At 37.9% G+C, this 26,174-nt stretch overlaps 1 protein-coding gene across 2 annotated transcripts; it reads left to right on the forward strand.

Annotated features, from left to right (window-relative positions):
- The first annotated feature begins 11,064 nt into the window (after positions 1 to 11,064).
- LOC143707169 (protein rolling stone) lies at positions 11,065 to 20,290 on the forward strand. 2 transcript variants are annotated; one of them, XM_077199919.1, is made up of 4 exons: positions 11,065 to 11,136; positions 11,450 to 11,547; positions 16,187 to 16,409; positions 18,370 to 20,290. In XM_077199919.1, the coding sequence occupies exons 1-4, from the start codon at positions 11,091 to 11,093 to the stop codon at positions 19,008 to 19,010; spliced, it is 1,008 nt and encodes a 335-aa protein (XP_077056034.1). In that variant the 5' UTR covers positions 11,065 to 11,090; the 3' UTR covers positions 19,011 to 20,290. The 2 variants fall into 2 exon arrangements, with proteins under 2 accessions (XP_077056034.1, XP_077056033.1); XM_077199918.1 differs by having other exon boundaries at positions 11,071 to 11,136; positions 18,367 to 20,290.
- The last annotated feature ends 5,884 nt before the right edge of the window (positions 20,291 to 26,174 follow it).

The raw sequence follows: 26,174 nt of genomic DNA on the forward strand, positions 1-26,174 counted from the left end.
ATTTTTATCATTAAATTATGAAAAATAATGAACTTTATCACAATATGCTATTTTTTTGAGAAGGACCTGTATATATATATATACAGTATATGTATATATGAGCTACAATATATTGTTTCACAGCAGCTTCACAATAGTAACCGTAACAAATTAAAAAATCGCCTGAGAAGCAGCTTGGCCAACAAGCCAATAGTGTCAATATTCAGTTAATAGTCACTTCAGTGTTGATTCAGTTCAGTTCAATAACTGTAACATTCATCAAACATACTGTATATACAGGTGCTGGTCATATAATTAAAATATCATCAAAAAGTTGATTTATTTCAGTTATTCCATTCAAAAAGTGAAACTTGTATATTATATAGACTCATTACATGCAAAGTGGGATATTTCAACCCTTTATTTGTTATAATTTTGATGATTATGAAAATCTAAATCTCAGAAAATTAGAATAGTACATGAAAATCACACAGTAATTACACAGTAATCCCATGGTCATTGAGCCAGGTTTTGGTTATTTTGGCAGTGTGGGCAGGTGCAAATCCTGCTGGAAAATGAAGTCAGCATCTCCATAAAGCTTGTCTGCTGAAGGAAGCAGGAAGTGCTCTGAAAATGTCGTGGTAGACGGACAGCACAGTGGACCAACACCAGCCGATGACATGGCTCCCCAAACCAACACAGACTGTGGAAACTTCACACTGGACTTCAAGTCCATTCTCCATTCTTCCTCCAGACTCTGGGACATTGGTTTCCAAATGAGATGCAAAATTTGCTCTCATCAGAAAAGAGGACTTTGGTCCACTGTGCTTTATTAAATCCAGAGTCAACGCAGCCGTCTACCAGGACATTTTCAGAGCACTTTATGCTGACTTCATTTTCCAGCAGGATTTGCACCTGCCCACACTGCCAAAAGAACCAAAACCTGGTTCAATGACCATGAGATTACTGTGTAATTACTGTGTGGTTTCATGTACTGTTCTAATTTTCAGAGATTTTGATTTTGTGGTTTTCACAAGCTGTAAGCCATAATCATCAAAATTATAACAAATAAAGGCTTGAGATATCTCACTTTGCATGTAATGAGTCTATATACTATACAAGTTTAACTTTTTTAACGGAATTACTGAAATAAAATCAACTTTTCGATGATATTCTAATTATATGACCAGCACCTGTACAGTGTATTTGTGCACATACATGTACGTGTGACAAAATCCTATAGCCTACACTCCACTGCACACTGAACAAGCAAAAGACACAAGATAGTAGTGTTTTACATAATTCATATCTGTGTGTAGTTTGGTGTGCATGGGGAATAATCATTTTATGTTTGTGTGTAGAGTTACTACGCAAAAACAATTTCTGCATGAGTTAAAATAGTTTTGAATGTTGACAATACACATTAACATTTTGTAGTGTGGATCATTCATTGCAACATTTATCCTCATTCTCATGTTTAAGAATCTGTTATCTGCTTAACAAATCATTTAGCTGCCCACTAACATGCTTTTAAAGCTATTGTTATCTAGTTTTTTGGCCTTCAAACACCTTAAAATACACATGTAGGTCCGAGAAATCAAAATTTTCTATAATTTAGAACCATAAAATTCCCTAAAATGCAAAATATTAAATAAAAAACAAACTAAAATATAGTACAACCATTTAATTGAAATAAAAAAGAAATTGGTAAATTTTGACGGACACAACATTTCCACAGGGTTAAACGCATCTTACATTTATTGAATAAGATATTAAAGTAAACTGTTTAATAAAAGCAAGTCTCTGCTACATTGTGAATGTAGTCACGGTTGAGAAGTTGCAGGGATATCATGTGACTATTCATAATAAAGCATGGTTTCTCACTTGCTTATTTCTTACTCTTATTCTCTCTATTTTTGCTCAAGGGTTTAGCTTGTAAAACTCCTGGGTGTTTGAACATGAACATATCTGTTTAACTGGTTTCATACATGTGCTGCCTGTGGTATTGTTTTTTTTTATCCATGAGAATGTTGGAACAACGCCTAGTTCACAGGAATCAACCTCTTTCGCAAGAACAACTTGTTTATTGTGTGACTGACAGATACTTGACATGTGTCACCAACAAACATCCACCCTTGCAAACAAGTATTAGAAAGTTACGTTACTTTTGTAAACATAATTCTTGAATGTGGTTAGCCTACTTAGTACAATGAATGTCAAGAATATACATAGGCTATCTACTGTTGTTTGTGCATTTTTATCACTATGTTATAATTTAAGTGAAAATTATAAATTAATTGAATAGGCTAATTTAACACTATTTTTGGGTTAACCTTTAAAAATCTCTGAATTATTCATTGATTATCATTGGGTGAATTTTTTTCAGTTATCATCATTATTGGAATTGCTCCGTTATTATTTTTCTTCTCCGAAATGGATAGCATTTTTTGAAAGCTTAAACCTGCTCGACTCATGCAACTTTGAACAGAGAACCTGGGGCAAATTTTCAGAGTTCAGTGGTAAAATGGCCCGATAGCACCACAAACATTTCAACGAAGCGACCCTCGCCAGGTTTCAAGTAGCAACATGTACGAAATTCGTGCAATATGATCAAATCCCGGCAAAAATATTAGGCTATTAACCTCAAATCAACATTTCATGCCCATCTATTTATTAAATTTGCTAGTAGTTATATAATTATTGGCATAATGTGGCTACAACTATGTGATATGTAGAAAACAACAAAATAATTGGGCTAAATATTAATGGTTAACGTGATTTCACCAAGAAGAACCCGAAGCAACATTCCTATTAACTTATCAGATTTGAGGGTGTTGTGGAAAAAATTATCTTTTCTTTGTATTTTATTTTCAATGATTTGATTTTTGAATGCCATGCGTTCTTTGGCTGTATTTTGGGTTTCTTTTGTGATGTTGATACAGCACATCCCTAATATTTGCAATGAACGGTTAGTTACCTTTACATCATCATAGGTGTCTCAACTGTACCACACATGGTTACGGTTGAGACAAAAAACACCTTATTTTTATGAGCTAATTGTGGAAAATATAAACTACTTATGGGTATTATTGATTGATAATATTAGTCAACCAGCTAATGAAATGTCATGTGGCAATTCACTTCTTTTCAGTATCTATTTGTGTGAAAAATCAAAAGGCAAAAAGTGTCTCAGCTGTACTCAGTCTACCCTATAGGCATTTCATCACCCCGAATTGGGTAAAAATCTGACCCTGTCAGTGTCAAAAAAAGGCGCAGTGCTTTCTGCAATTGGGTCGGTTCATGGTCAAACGAACCGTAGCCTACCAGAGTTCGTTTGGAGCCGAACCGAGACTTCAGCTGGGTCTCGTTACTGTTGTTTGGTCCGCACCTGAGTGCGATTGCTGTGTTCACACCTGCCCAAAAGATCCGCACCAAGGGGGAAACGAACTAGCAGTTCGATTCAATCGAACCAAACAAGCCAGGTGTGAACACGTGAATACACCCAACTAAAAAACTATCCCTTGTTGTGGCAAAAACAATTATTAAACAAACAGCATCACAGCGTAAGAGACATCAGGTTTCCAAATTAGTTTTAAAAGATTTATTCTTGCAAGAATGTTCCCAGTCCACCCACAGTCCAGCTGCAGGAGGAGCGAGACATTTCAGAGGTGCTTAGAGGCAGTTTTATAATGTTCCTCAATGATACCTTTTACAGCTCCCCCAAACACAAGGAACAAAAGGGACCCCCCTTGACCCCTCCCCAGCCCGGGAAATCCTCTAACTTCTGAAGTCCCACACTCACACCCTGGATCTCAGTGATCCGTGATATACGGACCAGCTGTCCCACGGTTCGGCACGCATGTGATTCATGAATTAACTGCTAAATTTAACCATCATAGATTGAAAGATCATTCCGACGTGTTTTGTCTTGCTAATTTACACATCATTCAAATCATTTTAAATGCAGAAGAAGAGGCGAAAATCAGGACTCGCCCGTTATCTGTGACCAGAGCCGTGCCAGAGAGAGAGAGCGCGAGAGAGAGAGACAGAGAGAGAGAGAGAGAGAAATAGAGAGAGAGAGAGAGAGAGAGAGAGGCGCGTTTCAGATAGCGTTTTCTTGCCCTCACATGCCCTTACTTGCCTAGATACACCCACACAACATTATGTTCCATTCAAGTATTCTCTCGGTTTTGTCATAGTTGAGAAAGAAACCATAATTTTTTACGGTCCGTATTCGGTCTTAAAGTGACAGACACCCAATATTCCTACTGTTGTCTGTGACATTAATGTTAATAAAACAACAAAATACAGCTTGAACAAAGATTAAACTAGGCTATATTTAATTTCTACAGTGAACAGATAGTGTTATTTTACATTTAGGCTTAATTTTTAAGTTCTTTAGGCGAATAGCCTGTTGGATTTTGTAACTTTGTTATTTAGTAGCCTACTCATCTCTGCTTTTAATTTGTGTATTTGTTCTTATTTTATTACTGACTGTTCACTTATAATGTTTGAACTTTATCAGTTAAGAGCCTGTTCTCTCCGCCACAACCGTCTTCACATCTTTGTCTTCGCAAATTCCTAATGCTCATAAGTTTCCTCAATATTGCGTTAGTAGCTGATAACACCAAATCAGTAAAAGGATAAAAATTGCACTACGAAAGATCTCCATACATTTCTCAATCTCAATTTAACCGGTACTTAAAGAATGTGAAATTTTTTTGGGTTTTGTTTGGATTCCAATGAATGTCCAATGAATCACCAGCGTAGCCAGAAAAGAGTCTCTGGGTGTGCAAGAAAAACTGGGTGTGCCACATTCATTGTCAGATTAATGTGCAATAAACCCGATGCGTATCACTATGTTTACAGAATAGACTGGGGTGATATGTAAAACTATACTCAGGCTCGCCACATAAACATAATACTATATAAATATAACTCAGGGCTCGACATTAAGCCTTTTCATGTGCTTGTCCTTCGAACAAGTAAATCGGTCATACACTTGTCCAAGTAAAAAATTGCAATAAAGCAATCTTCTCATCAGTGTTCAGTCAATTTTGACATAGGCTATTTAAATCTGCATATTTATGATATTTTAACCTTTTTTCCTTAATAGTTTTTTAAATATAGGCTTTGTTTCATCTTTCATCTTAAATTCTTAAATTTGATCAATAAATTAAATTAGAAAAATAACACTATAGACCCTTTGCAAACACGTGACCACGACCACGTCAAATTAAATAATTGACAGTGGAAAATTACAACGGCATTAAATAATGTTATGAGATTGTTTTAAATATTTTTTGAATATACAAATATGAAATATTGGAAAGAATTATACTTTTAAACACGAAACTAAACCACCAGTAGTCGGCAGATCACCGTCTTAATGAGTGAGTCATTGTGCCATTTATTTAACCGATTCGTTCAAAACGCTGAATTATTCAGTAATGCGGTTAAGTGTTCTGGTGATCTGTGTTTGGAACCATTTTCTCTGCTCAATATTATGTCTAAAATGTAAGTGACTTAATATTAATTACTTGTTTATTAAAATGTCATATGAAATCAGTCACACTTTCAATCGTGATATGGTATTCACCACTTGTCGGTTGCTTAAAGGTGCAGTGTGTGATTTTAAGCGGCATCTAGTGGTGAGGTTACGAATTGCAACCAACAAAAGTTACGGTGGCCGACAGGAAAATATGTCATCATCTGAGACAGCAGAGAGTAGCCAGTTCAGCAATGAGGTTTCTTTACAAGGATAAATTAAGAAATTATGTTTACTTAATTATTCAGTAAAATATGTTATTGCGAATATTATTGTTACTTGTTCATCATTGTGTCAGTGTTTTTATTCGCTGAACTAAGCTTGCTTCCTTGCATGAAGAGCAAAATAGTAACGAAACCCGTTTGTCCGTTTAGGGCTACTGTAGAAACATGTCGGCGCATTTCAATGTAAGGGAACTCGTGGTGTATGATTTCCATTACACGAGAGTAGATGTTAAAACTTCATGCTGATTTGTACTCGGCTTTCGCCAAGATAAGCAACACTAAGACGTAGCTTTACAGTAAACTATGCTTCATCCATTTACGCTTCTTTCCATATGGTGGTGTGACTCCCCTTCTGTCCGGCGTTAACGACTGCAGTGTACTTGGCGCATCAGCACACACGACGGATGCAACTACAGTGTGGTCTCCCTAGTGGACCAGCCCGACAACCGTCTGGATTGAGCCAAGAAGGGGACATCTCTGGGTCTTCAAGTGGGCAACTTCCGTCCTCAGTGTTTCAGTGGCAACGACTCCGTATGGCATACCACCTACCGCAAAACACAATATCTGCCCAACCACCCGTCATTCACGCAATATACACAGGAACGTAATGACTGTAAATACTTTACAACCTATACAAATAAACCAACAGACTCTTCAAGTTTTCAAGAATTCTACGAAACCGTAGCATGGCGGCCTGTACACAGCTAGCTAGAATCTTTCAGTCTCAACCACAGCCAGTTGCTGCTCCTTTCTGCTGCTTCAGATAAGTTCTTTACTGTGCGACGCAACTCTTCTGAATCCGACGTCTCTGAGGAACCGGGTTGTAGAGTGTGCCACAAAACCTTGACAACCCACTTCCACTGGATAAACATGGACTCTCCATCCTCGCTGTACTGCTTCAGTGGCCAGATGAGCATACCGCAGTTTCTTTCTCTCATATGCCTCATCTACCGCATCCTCCCATGGCACTGTTAACTCTATCAGTTGAACAATGTGTGCTGATCCAGACCACAAAACAATGTCTGGTCGTAGGTTAGTGGTGGTAATCTCAGGTGGAAAAATAAGCCGTTGATAAAGATCAGCCTGCATCTTCCAGTCCCTAGCAGCTTCCAGTTGTCCTGAGCGAGAATTGGTGTTAGCACCTTTTCTTGGTGGTTGCTCGCCTGGGCGGAGGAATATTGTCTTCTGCGTGTAATGTTTTGCTAGAACAGGTTGCAACTTATTGGTCATACTACGCTTGCCTTCCAATGCTAAAGCCAAACATCGCAATACTTGGTCATGGTGCCAAGTAAACCGACCTTGGCTAAGAGCCACCTTACATCCTGTCAAAATGTGCCTTAATGTGGCAGGTGATGAGCACAAAGGACAATGTAGAAAACTGCTAATTTTAAGGTAATACAAATATAACGGTTCATTAAAGCAACACCAAGTAACTTTTCCTCTGCGGTCGCCCTACAGGTTGGAAGCGGAATTGTCCATTACCGCTGTCGTAAATAATTTAGCCTACCGCAGCCTACTGTCGCACGCGCACGCTCGCTGTTTATCCAGCACCGGCTTTGGAATCAACAATGGCCACAGACAAGGTAGAGTATGATGCATAATGCTATGAAAGTATGATGTATTGCGACATCACAAACGAGCAATTGTAGCAATTGTAACGCTCGCCATAAAGCAGGTCAAATTAGTAGTTTTCTTATGTCTCATTAGAACTACAGAAACGCGACCCGATCTGGCAATCTTACATAGCGTGGATATATCAGATAAATTACCGCAAAGCTGTGGCATAAGTGCATTTCACCATGTCACACCTTGATGAAAAACTGAAACGATTTTGGAAACATTATTTTAAGGTAAAAAATCTTACTTAGTGTTGCTTTAAGTAAGGTCTTTATATACACCACTGAAAACTTCTTTTTCAAGGAAGTGACGAAACACGCTCTGTAGCGTTGTGTGTTCGCTGTCTGCTACGGTAGAAACATGATGACATATGTCAACCTCCATAGAATGGGGTGCCTGCGGTTATGGAGATAGAAATGTCTCATTCTAAGGTAATAAAAACATATCGGTTCATTATGCAAGGTCTTTATACACCACTGAAAACATAGTTATGGATCTTATATTGCATTTCTGTCAATAGATCCTCAGAAATATTTCACAATGCACCTTTTAACTGTATCATATCATATGTTATAAATATAAAAACTCCACGTTAATTTTTACCGCTGTATGTCTTGTCTTTGTGTGAACTGCGCTCATTTGTTTCCATTTCTCCTCATGAGGCGCGAGCCTCAACAGCAAAACCTTGTTACCGTCAGTATGGGGTTAGATTTTGGTCACAATTTTGCTGGCGCAAGATCACATTTTGAGCATGCAAAAGGGCATTTCGCACGCGCGCACATTTTGAGCATGCAAAAGGGCATTTCGCATGCGCATATCTGTGCAAAACTCAAAAACTGAGTTTTGCACAGAAATGTTTGTCTTGCAGATGAGACAATATTTCGAGGGAACGAAAATAAATTTTACATTTAAAATAAGTATTTGGATGTGCAAAGTTTCACTTTCTTGCTCCCTTTCATACCAGCCCTGAATGCTCTCTAAGCGCAGACGGCTCGCTTGCTCAACACAACCCAGGTTACAATATGCCATAATTGCAGCCAATCAGAGATGAGGCTGCTAAATTCTGATTGGCTGGCTTGACAACCAATCACCAGACTCCCTGCATCACCGACTGTGGAAGAGAATAAATCAAGCGGCAGTCTATGGGAAAAATACATTGTGGAAGATGTTTATGTTGAATTTGTTTAATGCCTTGAACACCTCAATTTAAGTTCAAATGTTTAATCAAATTGTACTATTACTGTACATAATGACATGTCCCAGTGTTTCCAACACCTCGAGTGGTAGTTCTAACTTGTTTCTGAACTGCAAGTTATGTAATTAACATTAGTGAAATATGAATGTGACTGAGTTTGGGTCTACACATTTTCAAAAATTAAGATGGACAGACTTTTCACCTTTTAATGAGATAATTGTGTAAAAACGGTATATCACTCTCATCAGAATAAAAAAAGCCATCAAATAAATGTAGAAATGCAATGTAATATCGTTAAAATAATAATCAATCTACTTCATATCCTTGGCATTACTTAAACAAAAACATTCACAGCAGAGATGCTCTGTAAAAACAACTATCGATCGTAGGGGTGGTGACGGTGCAGTGGACAAGACACATGCCTTTGGTGTGAGAGAACTGGGTTCGAATCCACTGTGAGACAATGTGTCCCTGAGCAAGACACTTCACCCCTAGTTGCTCCAGAGGTGTGCAACCTCTGAAACATAGCAATTGTAAGTCGCTTTGGATAAAAGCGTCAGCTAAATGAATAAATGTAATGTAAATGTACTAAAAAAATATACTATATTTTCTTATGTACTATTTAGAATGGATAGTGTGCACATTGGGATGCAGGCTTGTTCCCCTCACTGCAAAAAAAAAAAATCAAATTCTGTGAGTAATTATATAGTAGAAGTCTTGTGGGTCAGTTATATTTGCATATATGTTTGCATTGTTACCCACGTCTTTTTTTCTTTCTTTTTTTTTTTTGTTGCAGTGAGGGGAACAAGCTCGGTCACGTTAATATTTCACTAATGTTATTTACATAACTTGCAGTTCAGAAACAAGTTAGAACTACCACTCAAGGTGTAGGAAACACTGGGGCATGCCATTATGTACAGTAATTGTGCAATTTGATTAAACATTTGAACTTAAATTAAAGTGTTCAAGCCATTAAACAAATTCAACATAAACATATCTTCCACCATGTATTTTTCCACTTCCACAGTCGGTGATGCAGGGAGTCTTGTGATTGGTTGGCAAGCCAGCCAATCAGAATTTAGCAGCCTCATCTCTGATTGGCTGGAATTATGGCACATTGTAACGCTGGGTTGCGTTGAGCAAGTGAGCCGCCTGCGCTTAGAGAGCACTCAGGGCTGATATGAGAGGAACAAGAAAGTGAAACTTTGCACATGCGAAAGAGAACGTCTGCGCACATCCAAATACTTACTTTAAATGCAAAATTGATTTTCTCGTTCGCTCGAAATATTTTCTAAGCTGCGAGACGAACATTTCTCCACAAAACTCAGTTCACACGCGTCCGAAATGCCCTTTTGCATGCTCAAAATGTGATCTTGCGCACTCAGAATTGTGACCGAAATCTAACCCCATACGTCAGAGAGTCAACGGCTGTTTGCGGATTGGTTGGCAGTCCGAATGTCGCAGATATTTTTCTAACGATAATAATTAAAAAAAAATAAAAATTAAATTAAATTAACAAATTGTAAGTAAACAACATTAGACCAAGTTTAGAAAAATATTTTTTTATCAAGACTTAAAAAACAATTCTGCATCTATTTGTAGGTGGGTGGGACCGGCACACCCTGGCACACCCCTGGCTACGCCCTAATTTTGATTAACTTGCAAAAAAGGGCAGTGTGAAACCGAACCACACCAAACAAAATAAATCAACATTGTATTTGGTCCGGACCAAAGCAAGTGAACTAGCTTTCCTGGTGTGAATACACCCTTAATGTAAAGTTTAGGCTTATAAAAAGGGTTAGGGGCTTCTACACCATTCTTTTTCACCTTTCATTTCTATCTGGTTTTAGGGATAAATTATGGATTATCATAGGATTAGGACGACTGTGTTTTTGGACAGTAATGTTGTTCCAGTTCCATATGTTGATCCAGGAACATATTTTACTTGGCAAATTCATGGTGATTCCAAATAATAATAATAAAAAACATTTATATAAGCCTAATCAGGAAAAACTGAACAAAACCATGGTGTATATTCTTATAAAAATGCAGCATTACCATTCGATACCAGACACGTACCATACTGCCACAAAACTTTAATTGAGTAACACTTTATTGTAGGCTACAGTGTCCTTACTTAGTAAAAACAGTTTATTATGCATAGTTACATGAAAATAACCATAAACCAAACCCAAATTCTAACCCTACAGTATGTACATGTTTTTAACTATTGTTAATCAGTAGGAAATTACACTCTAACAAGAACATCTTAAAAAGTAAAATAAAGTGTAACCCTTTTTTGCAATGTCATTTTGACATTCAGCCACATCTCATAAACTCAGTGTTAATCTTGTTGGGATGAATAAGAGATTCACATGTTCACTATTGCGGTTTTCAGCTCTAGTTCTTTCATTAAAATGTTTCCCAGACAAGCAGTGCAGTGTCTGTCCCACCGCGGGACACGTGATGCATCTGAATATAAGTGTGTACAAGTTTTTTCCAGGCTCAGATTTCTGTGTTTCTGTGAATGCTGCGTCATTGTAGCTGTTCTCAGTGGATGCATTCTTGCGAAGGTTAGTCAGAATCACCGTACGTTATTCATTCCTTAGTATCTGGGCGCGTGCAACTTAAACTTTTACCAAAATTGATGCAAGTAAGCCTATTATTTTACAGGGCAGGTCTGAATTGTTTGACAATTGCATCATTACTTCAGACCAGAAAAACTGGTTTAGCTAATCGAAGTGAAAGTCTTTTTTTAAAATCTTGTTAAACTAATGCAGACAGAATGTGCAGAAAGTTTTTTGCATTCTAAACAATTAAACTGAATTCCAAGTATAGAGAGGCGCTGAAGTGATTCAGAGGTATGTTTCTGTTTATTGGTGTCAGTCATGGGTGCTAGTTGGACACACATCTGGAGGGAGGAGTTCAGAGTTAACAAACTACAGCTTCTCACTTCTAAACCAGAGCTTTTGCTTCAGCCACGGGTGAGTTTGAGCACCGACGAAGTCAAATTTAGTTTATACAAAGGTTTTGCAAAATGGTAGATGGTTTGCTGCTGGTCCAAGGAGATCTACCAGCCTTCTAGACCAGCTTGGATCAGCTAATGAACATTAATAACTAGCCTGGAGTTAGAAACCATGTTAGATCTATCAGCAATGCAATGTCAATGCCAATTTTATTTATATAGCACCATTAATCACAATGAAGACATTACAATACAATATAATTAATAACAAAAAATAAAATAAAAATCCAATATATTTCCTCATTGATTAGGCTGTATGCCAATTCACAAAAAATGATAATTCACAGAAGAGAGGATAACTGAAGGACCAAACACTATTATTTCAGTTTTACACTCATTAAAATTAAGAAAATTTTAAAACAGCCCTATGGGATCAAATTCCCCCCAAATGTATTGCGGCCACGGATCAAAATATAATAAGCGTGAATCAAAAAATAAGCATGAATAAAAACTTTAAACACATAAAAAAATATTTTTCACAAAACTTTAACTTGTGTTCATGCTTTCTTTAAAATTATGTTTTCCTTGATTTTATTACTCTGTACTTTGCGCTCTCTTTCATTTTCTGCTCATAATAAAAAATTGTACGCGTGTGCTGTATTTCTCTTCGCTCTTCTTTCCATGTTCTGTGCTTTTTATCTTCCAAATGTTGCAGTTTGAGTTTCATGTAAATTAGGACGGGCTTAAGCGTTACCATTGGTCCACTAGTTCTAGATTGACAGCTCCATCTCTAGCCAATCAATCGAAGAGGGGAGTTGACATCACTCCAATGCGACTCGCGCTACTGACGCTCACTCTTACAGGGGAAGACAAGTTTATTTTAAACTTTACAAGGACTTTTAAGCAGTACAGCTATCTGAACTCTGGACATACAAATAATTAAATTCTAATGCGCCCACTGGTAATTGGTGTTAAACAATACTTGGCTCATTATGTTAATATGCTAAGGCAGCTTTAAAACATCATGCAGTTTTGAAACACTACATTTCTTTGCAAAAATTAAGTTAAAAACGACCATTTTACCCATCTGAAGAATTTAGGACTTTGGCCTTTCAACGCTACACAAAGCCTACCTTTATAATATATATATATATATATATATATATATATATATATATATATATATATATATATATATATATATATATATATACAGGTCCTTCTCAAAAAATTAGCATATTGTGATAAAGTTCATTATTTTCCATAATGTAATGATAAAAATTAAACTTTCATATATTTTAGATTCATTGCACACCAACTGAAATATTTCAGGTCTTTTATTGTTTTAATACTGATGATTTTGGCATACAGCTCATGAAAACCCAAAATTCCTGTCTCAAAAAATTAGCATATCATGAAAAGGGTCTCTAAACGAGCTATTAACCTAATCATCTGAATCCACTAATTAACTCTAAACACCTGCAAAAGATTCCTGAGGCTTTTAAAAACTCCCAGCCTGTTTCATTACGCAAAACCGCAATCATGGGTAAGACTGCCGACCTGACTGCTGTCCAGAAGGCCATCATTGACACCCTCAAGCAAGAGGGTAAGGCACAGAAAGAAATTTCTGAACAAATAGGCTGTTCCCAGAGTGCTGTATCAAGGCACCTCAGTGGGAAGTCTGTGGGAAGGAAAAAGTGTGGCAAAAAACGCTGCACAACGAGAAGAGATGACCGGACCCTGAGGAAGATTGTGGAGAAGGACCGATTCCAGACCTTGGGGGACCTGCGGAAGCAGTGGACTGAGTCTGGAGTAGAAACATCCAGAGCCACCGTGCACAGGCGTGTGCAGGAAATGGGCTACAGGTGCCGCATTCCCCAGGTCAAGCCACTTTTGAACCAGAAACAGCGGCAGAAGCGCCTGACCTGGACTACAGAGAAGCAGCACTGGACTGTTGCTCAGTTTTGAATGTCATTCGGAAATCAAGGTGCCAGAGTCTGGAGGAAGACTGGGGAGAAGGAAATGCCAAAATGCCTGAAGTCCAGTGTCAAGTACCAACAGTCAGTGATGGTCTGCGGTGCCATGTCAGCTGCTGGTGTTGGTCCACTGTGTTTTATCAAGGGCAGGGTCAATGCAGCTAGCTATCAGGAGATTTTGGAGCACTTCATGCTTCCATCTGCTGAAAAGCTTTATGGAGATGAAGATTTCATTTTTCAGCACGACCTGGCACCTACTCACAGTGCCAAAACCACTGGTAAATGGTTTACTGACCATGGTATTACTGTGCTCAATTGGCCTGCCAACTCTCCTGACCTGAACCCCATAGAGAATCTGTGGGATATTGAGAAGAGAAAGTTGAGAGACGCAAGACCCAACACTCTGGATGAGCTTAAGGCCGCTATCGAAGCATCCTTGGCCTCCATAACACCTCAGCAGTGCCACAGGCTGATTGCCTCCATCCCACGCCGCATTGAAGCAGTCATTTCTGCAAAAGGATTCCCGACCAAGTATTGACTATTGAGTGCATAACTGAACATAATTATTTGAAGGTTGACTTTTTTTTTTTGTATTAAAAACACTTCTTTTATTGGTCGGATGAAATATGCTAATTTTTTGAGATAGGAATTTTGGGTTTTCATGAGCTGTATGCCAAAATCATCAGTATTAAAACAATAAAACACCTGAAATATTTCAGTTGGTGTGCAATGAATCTAAAATATATGAAAGTTTAATTTTTATCATTACATTATGGAAAATAAGGAACTTTATCACAATATGCTAATTTTTTGAGAAGGACCTGTATATATATTATTTAGATCCATTACAGACAAGGCATGCAGTGCAAAAAGTAGGCTACAAGACAAATACAAAGGCATTTGTGGTACAGTTTAGAGTATGTAAAACAAAGGACTAAACAACAACTAAAATTTAAAATAAACATGTAGCCTTTGTAAAAGGGAAAAAAAACGCACAGCCTAACTGGTGATCCGTTACAGTTAAATACGCTATCCTCAAATATTTTCTTAATTGTTGTTGTCAAGCGATCATATAGCCTAGGTAGCCTGGTAAATTAATTCTAGACTAGATGTACCATTTGACAAATGATTAATGAAAGTGATGTACAGAGGAGATTACAGAAACCAGGTGGATTTGATATGCAGTGATTTATTATAGTTATTGTGTTCATTTACATAGCTACATATTTGCAGATTACTTTAGGATTAATGTTTTAAACGTAGCTTAAATTTTTAATACAGCAACACGAAAATTATTGAAAAGATCAGGGATAGGTAACGTCGTTTCTGGAGAGTCGCTGTCCTGCAGAGTTTAGAGTCAACTCCGATAAAAATCTAGCAGTATTAATAATCCTAAAGATGATGATTAGCTGGTTTCGGTGTGTTTAATTAGGGTTGGAGGAGCTAAACTCTGCACCCAGGAGGACCGACATTGCCCGTCCATGTCATAGATTAAATATGAAAGTAAAGCGGCCAGTAGGTGGTGGCAAGTTAATGTCTTTATGAGGGAGTCATTCATTCAAACTTCTCGTTCAAATCAGGAATTCTTTAATGACACACTGTTGTGTGGCTCGCAGGAGATCGACGCTCACAGTGCAACGTCCAGAAATAAGGACAGGGCATTAAAGATGAATATGATGGATCATCAGACAGGCACAACTGTGACAGGTCGTCGTCGTTAGGGTGACGAATTTAACGATAACGGATCCCCAGGTCGAGTTGCAGGCACTCATACAGTTTAACGGTGTCCTGCCACGGAAGGATTTTGCCAGCTGAGCTGATGGTTATCTTCACCTGTAGCTACGAGAGCATCAGTAGCGCGAGTCTCATTGGAATGACGTCAAATCTCCTCTTCGTTTGATTGGCTAGAGGAGGAGCTGTCAATCTAGAACTAGTGGACCAATGGTGACGCTTAAGCCCGCCCTAATTTACATGAAACTCAAACTGCAACATTTGGAAGAGCAAGCGCAGAACATGGAAAGAAGAGCGAAGAGAAAAACAGCACAAGCATACAAAAAATAAATTATTAGCAGAAAATGAAAGAGAGCGCAAAGTACAGAGTAATAAAACCAAGGAAAACAATTTTAAAGAAAGCATGAACACAAGTTTAAGTTTTGTAAAAAATATTTTTAATCTGTTTAAAAAAAAATTTCATGCTTGTTATTTTTTGATTCACGCTTATTATATTTGATCCGTGGCCGCAATACATATGGTGGGAAATTGATCCCATAATAGCCAGGTCTTCACATCAGACAAACAGGTCATAAGTGCCTCCAGACCATTCGAACTCTGTTTTAATGGCAGATAGATTTGAGTATCATCTGCATAGCAATGGAACGACAGACCTTGCTTCCTAAAAATAGAACCCAATGGAAGCATATCTAATGAAAAAAGAATTGGAGCTAAGATGGATCCCTGAGGAACACCACATGATAGAGTAGCTGTCTCAGATGAATGTTCACCCATGTTAACTTTAAAACTTTTATTAGAAAGATATGATTTAAACCATTTAAGAGCACTTCCTTTTATTCAGCAATGATGCTGAAGACATTGAATGCATACGTGTATTAAACGTCAATTTCAAAAATCCATTATAATGAGGAGTGAAATGTGAGGCTGAAATAACTTGTCTCTTGTTGCCAGTGGGATATTCCTCCATTGATGTGGCTTCTGTACAGAGGTTTTATGCTGGTCTACACCGTCAGCTGGTTGATCTACATAGCTATTCTCTTCAACACACCTAAATTCCTAATTTATGTCAGCCATATCTCATACTGTCTCATGGTGATCTACTATCTGGTTGCTTTCTGTAATCTGGCCTGGGCTTTCTTGAAGGTCAGATGCTCCTCTCACAGAAAGAAAAGAGGTAATGTTGTTGCACAATGCACCACTGATCACTGATACCCAATTGATCTGATAAACGCACAATGACCCCATGAAGCATTTGAACACACTATCTGAATGTCACTATATTAGTAGGGCTCAACTTAAATGCTGACATGAGCCGTAAAAGCTGTTATGCAGGCGAACTCAGAGGCGTCTCAAAGAAAGTTCAAATGTTAATTTCCAGTTTTTCCAGTCTTACAAAACCTCCAGCACTTGGATCAAGTAATGCCGGGCATACACCAAAGGATTTTCACAGTCCCAGACTAAAGACCGGCAGTCTTTAGGAATCTTACTGGAGTCTCTGCGCGCTCCCGTCGTCTCGATCGTTAAATGTGAGGTGATAATCTGCAATCGGCGACCCGATTTTTGCCAGTCTTTCTCTAGTCTTTCATATCAAACATGTTTGATATTATTGCAAGTCTTTAGTCTGAGACTAAAAACTGTGAACCCAAGTCTTTAGATGTGAGCTAATAATCTTATAAAGTCTTTTCTAAATCTTTTCAAAGTCTTTAGGTGTACAGAAAGCATAAGTAATAGTATACTAAAATATAAAGTAAAGAGTTAAATAGAACAATCAAATGTATTGCTAAAGGAAAAGACAGTAACACGCAGTGACCTCACCCGTCCTATCGGAAACCACCATTGGACCGATAAATGGGCTTACAGTTTATTAGAGAGTTTGTTATGAGAATATAAATAACTCAAGAAACTAAAAAAAAAAAGCTGGAAAACAGAACTGAGAGCACCAACATACCAGCTTTAGGGGCCGTTTACAAGACCGTTTTTAACTAGAAATGGGAAAGTTTTTATTCATTTTTGTCGTTCATTACACAACTGCAGCATTTTGGGGGCCTGAAACCGCAAACTGTTGAAAACGGGTCATAAAGTGCAAGTTTTTGAAAACGATACCATTATCATCTCCTTGTAAACTACAGAAAGGTATGTGTGTGTTTTTTACAAAGTGACATCGCCAACTACTGGCCTGGCATATAATACTAATAATACAGCATTTTTAGTTGTTTTCGTGGATCCATGTAAACAGGGATCGTTTTGACAATGTTGTCGTCTGTACACGAAAAATACAAAGACATTTTCCCACTGTTTTTAGTACATTGTTGTCATCTAAACGTACTCTTAGAAAGACAACAACTGACTAAAACACTGGGCTTTATATACACACAGGGAAGCTGAAAGATAATAAAGGGAAACAAGAAATTCCCAGATAATCAAGGGAACCAATGATACAAAGGGACTACAAACAGCCACAGGAAACAGGAAATACAGCATAAAAGTCACATGTAACAAAAGCATGTATTACAAAACTACAAAACTGTTATTAATGTTTTGCAATGCATTTTCCAGCAAAATTGTGTTTATGAATTCAGGGAGTTACATTAGCTGTATTTCAGCTTGCTACAATCAAATATTTTCTCAAAAAAACTAAAAACTAAAGATAACTTAACATTTAATTAAATATATAAGTATTATTTCTTGTAAATAAAAAAAATGCATTGATTAAAAAATAGATCTTTATTTTTTGGCGAAAGAGCAACAAAAAAAAAAAGAACTGTATAGAATTACTTTATTAAACAATAAAATGTTTTGTTGAGTCCTGATTAGGTCACAATATAAAGCATTAACTCCCGGTTTCACAGGCAAGTCTTAAATATAGTCCCAGACAAAAATGAATGTTTGAGCTGTTTTAATCGAAAGCATCTTGCACTGATATATCTTAAAATATGTCAGTGTCATTTTTTGTTTCAAGATGCACACCAGTAATGTTTTTTTTTTTCTAAGGCATGTTTATAAAAGCTACTTAGATGTCATAATTGAACTAAGGCCTAATCCTGACTTAATCTAAACCCTGTCTGTGAAACCAGGCCTAAATGTACTCTGCGTTCAAATGCTGCATGCTTTATTGGAGTCCTTTCCTCCAGTAGGGGACAGTAGTGAGTGTGAGACCCTCCTCTCTCCTCCCGTCGCTTCACTCTGTCTGCAGTGGTTCCTGCATTCTATGATGGGCTGCTTTTCATTAACCGTCACCATTGTCTACTGGACCCTAATCCACACCTCGGACCAGGACTTCCTCACAGTCTTCAACATCCATGCCATCAACAGCATCCAGACAACCGTGGATCTGCTGTTGTCCTCTACACCTGTTCATCTCGCCCACCTCTTCTACGCTATGCTGACAGGACTCCTTTATGTCATGTTTGTTGTTGTTTATTGGCTAATGGGCTGCACCAACAAGTCTGGTCAACCCTACATCTACAGCATTCTTGATTTGAGTGAGCGCCCCCTAGTGGCGACACTTTGCATTCTGGGAGTTTCTCTGTTTTTTATACCATCCTGCTACTTTGTGCTGTGGAACATGCAGTTGCTGAGGGAGTGGGTGGCGAGCAGGGAGAAAGTGAGGAGAATGGCTCTGAAGAGAGAGGTTTGGTGGTGGGTGAAGGTGTCTGGAAGAGCGACCTTTGACCCCGTGCCTTCACTGGATCCAGCAGCCTCTGTGTTTAAGGCTAGAGGACAGCCATTAAGGTTGACGGAGGACCAGCAGTCACAATCCATCACTCTTGTTTGAAGGAGTTTCTGGCCTGTCTGAATCTACATTTTCCTATTTTAGCCAGCATATCTTGATTTTCCTGTAATATCTTGCAAACGCTCTCAAAACTCAAACACTCAAAGCTCTTTAGTGGACTTGACTCTGTTGGTTGCTTGTTGAGATCTGAAATGCCCTCAAATACTTTGACATTCGCTTGAAGTGTTTACACTTTTCTTGGAAATCAACCCACACAGAAAAAAGGATATGTGAAATCTTATGGTAAATGGAATTTATTTCTGTGATGGCAAAACTGAATTTTCAGCAGTTATGTTGATGTCAAGCACTAGAGGTCAGCAGTGTCCTCTTAGAAATATAATTCAAGTCCACATTTAAAATCTCAAATTCAAAATGTAATTTTAGTTTTGAATGATTTTAACAAAGAAATTTGATGCAACATCAAAAAGAATGCTTGAGATTGATCAGTTTAGGTTGATTTAGTCTGATTTTTATATATTAAGATTTTTTTTGTTTAAATTTAACCAAAAATTTTTTTTATTAAAGTAAAAAAAAAAGAAGTAAGCATTTTGAGGACTTTTGAACCACATTATATATTTAAATGGGACATGAAAGACCAGTTTAGAGTTCAAAATTCAATTGGTCTTGGGTGAAGTCATAATTTGAGCATAAATTCTCATTACTGTAATATTTTTCTGTATCTGCTTATCTTGTGCTTAATTATCATAGAAATTATATTATAATTCTCAACAAAAAATGTGAATGGTTCTACAATGTGACTCTGATGTGTTTATGACAAGTTTTATAACATTTATGACTTGTATTTGAGATTCAGTTACTCTCAAAGTCAAAGCAGATGCATTCTGATTGAATCTATAGTTGAACGCAGCAGTGTTGTCCCCTTGTCTGGTCTCGTGTGGTGGAGTGGGAGTGTGTCTGTGCTGTGCGGTACAATAACACTCATGCTGTGTTGAGAGGGGTCGTGGCAGCGGCACACAACAGTCTTTAGCTTTAGTCACTCGAGCTGTTTTTGGTCTATCATGTCTGGCGTCATCGTGACCCTCACTGAATCAGTTCAGTATCTGTCAGTGTGATTCAGAGCTTAATCAGAGATGATGCTACTGTTGCTAGTGTTTCTTATGTGTGTGTCTGCTTTATGATTCATTATAGAATCACATGTGCTCACATATTATAATGTAAATACATATTATATCCCTGAACTTATCCCTGAAATTGTCATTTGATGTTAAAGCATCAATTTATGCATGCTCCTGATATTCCAATAAAAGTTAGTACATTAGGAATGATTGATTTCCCTTGACATGCAAAAAGTTTTGTTCCTGATGTTCCCATTTATAGTGTAGACACGTTTCTCTTGGGTTCTGAGTCCGTCTCTTGGGTTCTGTAACAAACCGCTTGTCTTGACTTGTTGTTATGCAGCCCTTACAAATTCACACATACTTCCCCAGTGTTGGATCATTGTTATTAGGACACACACACACACACACACACGCACGCACGCACGCACGCACGCACAATCCTTTTTATATCTAAACTGATAATTGATTACACAACAAGACACCTATAAATGAGTTCAAATAAGCAGACTTAACATTCGTTTCAGATGACATGTATTTTTGTGACGGAGCTTGTTTATCACTCAGGGTTTGTTTTCCAGTGTGGATCCTTTGAAGAGAGTCCTTTAAAGAGCATTGATCTGTGGACTAAGACCCACAAGTCCAAGGTCTGTGTACATGGGAGTTTGTTTTAGATGAGAGGGATGAGAGGTGTACTCTTTAGGAAAGCATCTAATACCAGTTTTGCTCGGTTCTACTTGTTCTACTTTCTTGTTGTTGTTGTTGTTTTCTCTCAGTCTTGATTGATTTGAAATGTCACTGATGAATGATACAACAATACTTAACCTCATAGTTTATATCATATCCAGTGAAAGGACATCCATACCATCATGTACACCAAAGAGAGAGTCTCTTATAAATCAAACATTTTTCCAGATCCAGCCTTTGGAGCTGATTAGACTTTTGAGAATCATTTTTTATTGTTGTTGGGAAAATTGTGAGAAATTGAAGTCACTCTTCCTATGTTCTTCCTATGTTCAGATTTGTTGGTTTGAAATAAGCTTTTTATTGCAGTCATCGAGTGAGAGGTGTATTTACTCAAACTTTTTGAACTGACCTAGAAGCCCTCCAGATTTCCAAGAATCATATCGCTTAGTTTCCCATTGACTTTCATTTGTTCTATTTAGTGGTCTGATATGAATAGTTACATGTTTCTATAAAATACTGTATCTACTTCCTGTCCAGGTCACTATTGATAAAAGACAGTTGTGACACAAAACTGTTAAAAATCTGTTAGCTACTGTATATTTGACAGCACTAAACCTACAGACTAACTATTTACCTTAGTTTACATGTCAGTGGGTCTACTAGTTCTTAGCAGAAAGATGATCTCAAAATTCTGGATTCTGTTCGGAAAGCAAACACACTCTGTCAGTTTAAATCTAGACTAAAAACACATCTCTTTAACCTGGCATCTCTTTAACACATAACACATCATCACATTTCTATAACTCATATCTGTTGAAGGATTGTTAGGCTGAATGAATTAGGTGAACCGGAACCGGGAACACTTCCCACACTGTAAAAAATAATCCTGTAAAAAAACAGGTACGCATTGATTTACGGCAAAAGAATAACACTTGAACTGGACAATTATTGACGAATTATTGATGAACACGACGCACAACTTAATGTTTGAACCACGAGAGGCTTACGCTACTCCTACATCTACGTCATACATTGTTAAGTGTGTTACTCTTGTGGCGTAAGTCGACTTGCGTACGGCCGTCTGCCGGAAGCTAGTTATTTTAGTCGATAAAGTTTTAAGTTAAATTTTTCTTTCAAGAACACAACGCTTTGCTTCAGAAAGCCTTTATTAACCCCTCGGAGCCATTTGGGACACTTTTATTCAAAAAAAAGGTGCCCATTCACTGCCATTATAAAGTTTGGAAGACCCAGGACAATATAGCTAACTCTGATTGAATTTGTCTGAGAGAAGAATGTCATATGCACCTAGGATGGCTTCGGGTTGAGTAAATCATGGGCTTATTTTAATTTTTGGGTGAAGTATCCCTTTAATGGTACTGTGCCTTTATGTTCCTTTTGGAGCTTGAAGGTTTGGTCCCCATTCGTCTTCCATTATTTGGGCAAACAAACAGACATCATTTCTCCATGACAATATCTTAATTTTTCCTCCAAGAGAAAGAGACAACATAAGGTTAAGTAAATGAGGAGAGAACTACCATTTTTAGGTGAACAATTACTATACAGGTGTTCACAGAACAAACAATAGGCAAACTTACAGTTTCTTAAAGAATCAGTCCTTGCTTCTCTACAAAGTAAGCCTTCAGGAGTTGAACTACAATGACAAGGAAAACATAATGTAAAGAAGAGATAAATAAAAAATAAATAAACAAAATAAGGTCTCAATAAAAAAGAAAAATCAGAAAATGATCAACATTCCGTCCATCCATCTGTTATGCTGCAATTTCTGCAGCCGGTTGAACAAGCACGTTCACAGTAATTACATAAGAATTATGAATTTTGATCATACCTCACGTATCTTTTGCTTAGCTAAAGATTGGGACATGTGACCGTTGCATACGCATAAAATGTGTGCATGACGGTACTAGCAAACCAAATGCAGTCTGAGTGTATGCTAACGAGCTCACAAGCAGGCTATCATATTTAACTCGGTTACTTTTCCATGATTAAAACACGCTATCCTGTCATCTTACACTTCACTGGATCTTTATACTGTATTTTAATATTTAGACGTAGCCCTTCTTGGTAAGTTACAGATCAAATCAAAGACGTAGTTGCAAATATCAGTGGCAGATAATGGACGGTTTGAATCTCACGTTACATTTTTAACCACACAAGAAGAAGAAAAAAAATTCACACCAATTTTTTACTCAGATAAATTTTAGGAAAATGTGAAAGTTGGATAAAAGTTTCTTACCCGTTTGAATGTGATGACAGTCTGTACAATGTTCCTGTGGTATCTTGCGGAGTAAGACAGTCGCTTCACCCGATTTAAATCACAAAACTTCACTGGATGTTTAAAATGTAATATTTAAAAGTAATAGGTAGTTTACAAATAAATTAATAACAGGCAGAGCTGCAAAATGACCTCATGCAGATAAACTAAAATGTATTCCTATACTCACATGTACATGGGAAAATATGTTAGGCCTACTGTTGCTGGTCAACACGCAATTTGAAGCGACCAAGTTCTCCCATAATGCATTGCAAAAAACAGTAACTTACAGTTATTAAATGAAAACAGAGGAGAACTGGCTCCCCGACTGAGCCTGGTTTCTCACAAGGTTTATTTCATCTCCATTCTGTCACCGGATGGAGTTTGTGTTCCTTCACTGTGGCCTCTGGCTTGCTTAGTTGGGGACACTTCACCCAAAAATGAAAATTCTGTCAGTAATTACTCACCCTCATGTTGTTCCAACCCCGTAATTCTTTCGTTCATCTTCAGAATACAAATAAAGATATTTTTGATGAAATCTGAGAGCTGTCTCACTCAGGCTGCAAAATAATTTCATCTGCCGGCCCAGAAAAGTTAGGCCCCATCCACACTACTGCGTTTTAGTTTAGAAACGGAGAATTCAAACGAATACGAATACATATTAGAACTGATCTCCGTCCACATTAAAACGACTGAAAACGCGGATCACGTCACCATTCACCTACACTGGGCATGCGCGTGCCGGTGTAAACAGGACACAGATTGACTATTCCTCAGATTTCGCTGAGGTTGATAAGTGCCGATCTGGACATTCGAAAGTTTTCGCACCATTCCTCAGGAACTATAACTTCATTGATAAAATTATCCAACCATGCGCTGGTTCTTCCCGACTTAACCCAAAACCGACGCTCCATGTACGGTCGATACCGCCGCTGCACATACCGATACTGGGAATTGTCACAGATTGCTCGAATAATAGCTTGCCTCTGGCGAATGTAAGCAGTTATAGCATTTTATTACATGGTTTGGTTGAATTCTAATGTAGAATGCGGTCTGTTATTTTTTGATAACACACCGCTGCTAAGTATAACACCGTTGCCATGAAAAACAGAGCGTTGCCATCGATTCTAACCGTAGAGACGGAACAGACTATTTCTTTAGGGGAAGCAATACAATCGTTTTTAAATCAATAAACTCCTTTTTAAATCAATATTCCGCTTCACGTCGCGGTCCTAATCAGCCTGTCGGGGTTGTATTCGCTATAACAACCACCTCGCTCTACATTATCCCTTACATAAAATGCAGAATTTACTTGCACTATCGTAACTGGTTGTCCAGGCTGTTGTTGTATGTTTTCTTCCGTTGTATGACACCCAATCAGAGAGCCGAGCGTAAGTCATCGTTTCTAAAGTCCTCCGTTTTGACCCGTCTTCACTAAAACACCCTCCGGAGATGCAAAACGGGGTCGGCAGCGTTTCTAAACTTCTTTTAGGTCTTCGTTTTTGCCGTTTTAGTCTGGACAGAGGTGCAAACGTAGCAAAAGGTCTCCGTTTCTAAACTAAAACGTAGTAGTGTGGATGGGGCCTTAGTAAAGATGTCGTCAAATAGTCCAAGTGACTACAGTGGCTCAACCTTAAGTTTATCAAGCGGCGAGCATACTTTTTGTGCGCAACAAAACCAAAAATAACGACTTTATTCTACTTTTTAATTTTTCTTCCGTGTGGGCCTCGATGTGAGTTCACGAGAGCCACGACGCATGTACGAGAACTGAGAAGATGACGCTCACGATCATTTGATGGGAAAGTGTGAAAGCCATTCATTTTGCGGCATTGGTAAGGCACATTTACGTTTTCTCGTTGGTTTCTCATGATTCGACATCCAGGAAATCCACACTTTAGAACCATTTTAAACACTACATCGAGAAACATCTGCTTCATCTTCTCAGTTCTCGCGCATGTGTCGTGGCGCTCTCGGCAGATGAAATTATCTAGAAGCATGGAGGATTTCTCAGAGGCTCTCAGATTTCATCAAAAATATCTTAATTTGTGTTTCGAAGATGAACAAAGGTCTTACGGGGTTGGAACAACATGAGGGTGAGTAATTACTGACAGAATATTCATTATTGGGTGAATTATCCCTTTAATACTCAGCAATATTACTGATTTGACTGCACTGACACTAGTGGATGAGAACTGAACTGGACGATGATATGACTGTTTTCTGCAGGACTGCTTTATAGATGAAATGAAAAATGTAATAATTGATGATCTTTACAATGGAACTAAATCAACACTGATCTGACTTCAGCTGAACAACAACTATTTTCTTTTAGAGCTGCTGTATGTTTGAATCATTGAATCATTTTCATTTTATCACTGTAACTGCTTTGATACAATCTGTATTATATAAAGCGCTATAGAAATAAAGGTGACTTGACGTAATGCTAATAATGTTAATATATATAAATGTATAGAGTTGATGTATTATGTTTTTTTATATATATTATATAAGCTTTCCAGTTTTCATTTCATGCACAAATGACCTATTAAGTGTTTTGAACAATATGGTGGTGGTGGCATAGTGGATAATGATTAGTTCTGACAACTTAATGTTAGCAGGTTCAAACCCCAGTATGCTTTATCCGAAGACGTACTGTGTTTCCTTCACCATTATCCGCTTGAGCAAAAGACTTCAGCTCAGTTGCTTCAGGGAATGTTTGCATGTTTCTTACCTGCCTAAACACCCGTTCACACCAAGGACGAAAACTATAACGATAAAGATAGTTCTATAAATCGTTCTAAATTTAACAGAATAGCAGAGTGCTCACCAAAACTTTAGCGATAATGGCAGAGAGGAACGATACCGTTGGAATCACTTTCAGAACTATCTTTTCCAGGTGATGAACGATAAAAACAATGACATCCAATCACTCAAATTTCTGTGGCTCAGATCCATCCTTCAATTCATTAATTTAATTATTTGCCTGTAGCACTGTAAACTATTCACCAAATTGTCTTCAGTTTGGACTCAGTGTTCCTTGGCCTTCCCATGCATTCCCATCACTGTGTGAGTCCACTGAGCTTGTGAAGGAAACCCTGCTGAAGTTCAGCACATTGTTGTTTAATGAACTGT

This window comes from Siphateles boraxobius, unplaced genomic scaffold (assembly GCF_051911475.1).
Source record: "Siphateles boraxobius isolate OS27281-9 unplaced genomic scaffold, OSU_SipBor_1 41, whole genome shotgun sequence".
NCBI classification, from domain to species: Eukaryota; Metazoa; Chordata; class Actinopteri; order Cypriniformes; family Leuciscidae; genus Siphateles; species Siphateles boraxobius.

Excerpts from the sequence above, each read along its gene's own strand:
- LOC143707169 (XM_077199918.1), top strand. The coding sequence starts at position 11,091 with ATGCTGCGTCATTGTAGCTGTTCTCAGTGGATGCATTCTTGCGAAG. Across the intron at positions 11,137-11,449 it reads GTGGATGCATTCTTGCGAAG|TCATGGGTGCTAGTTGGACA; the intron begins GTTAGTCAGAAT and ends TATTGGTGTCAG. Across the intron at positions 16,410-18,366 it reads CTCTCACAGAAAGAAAAGAG|TAGGGGACAGTAGTGAGTGT; the intron begins GTAATGTTGTTG and ends CCTTTCCTCCAG.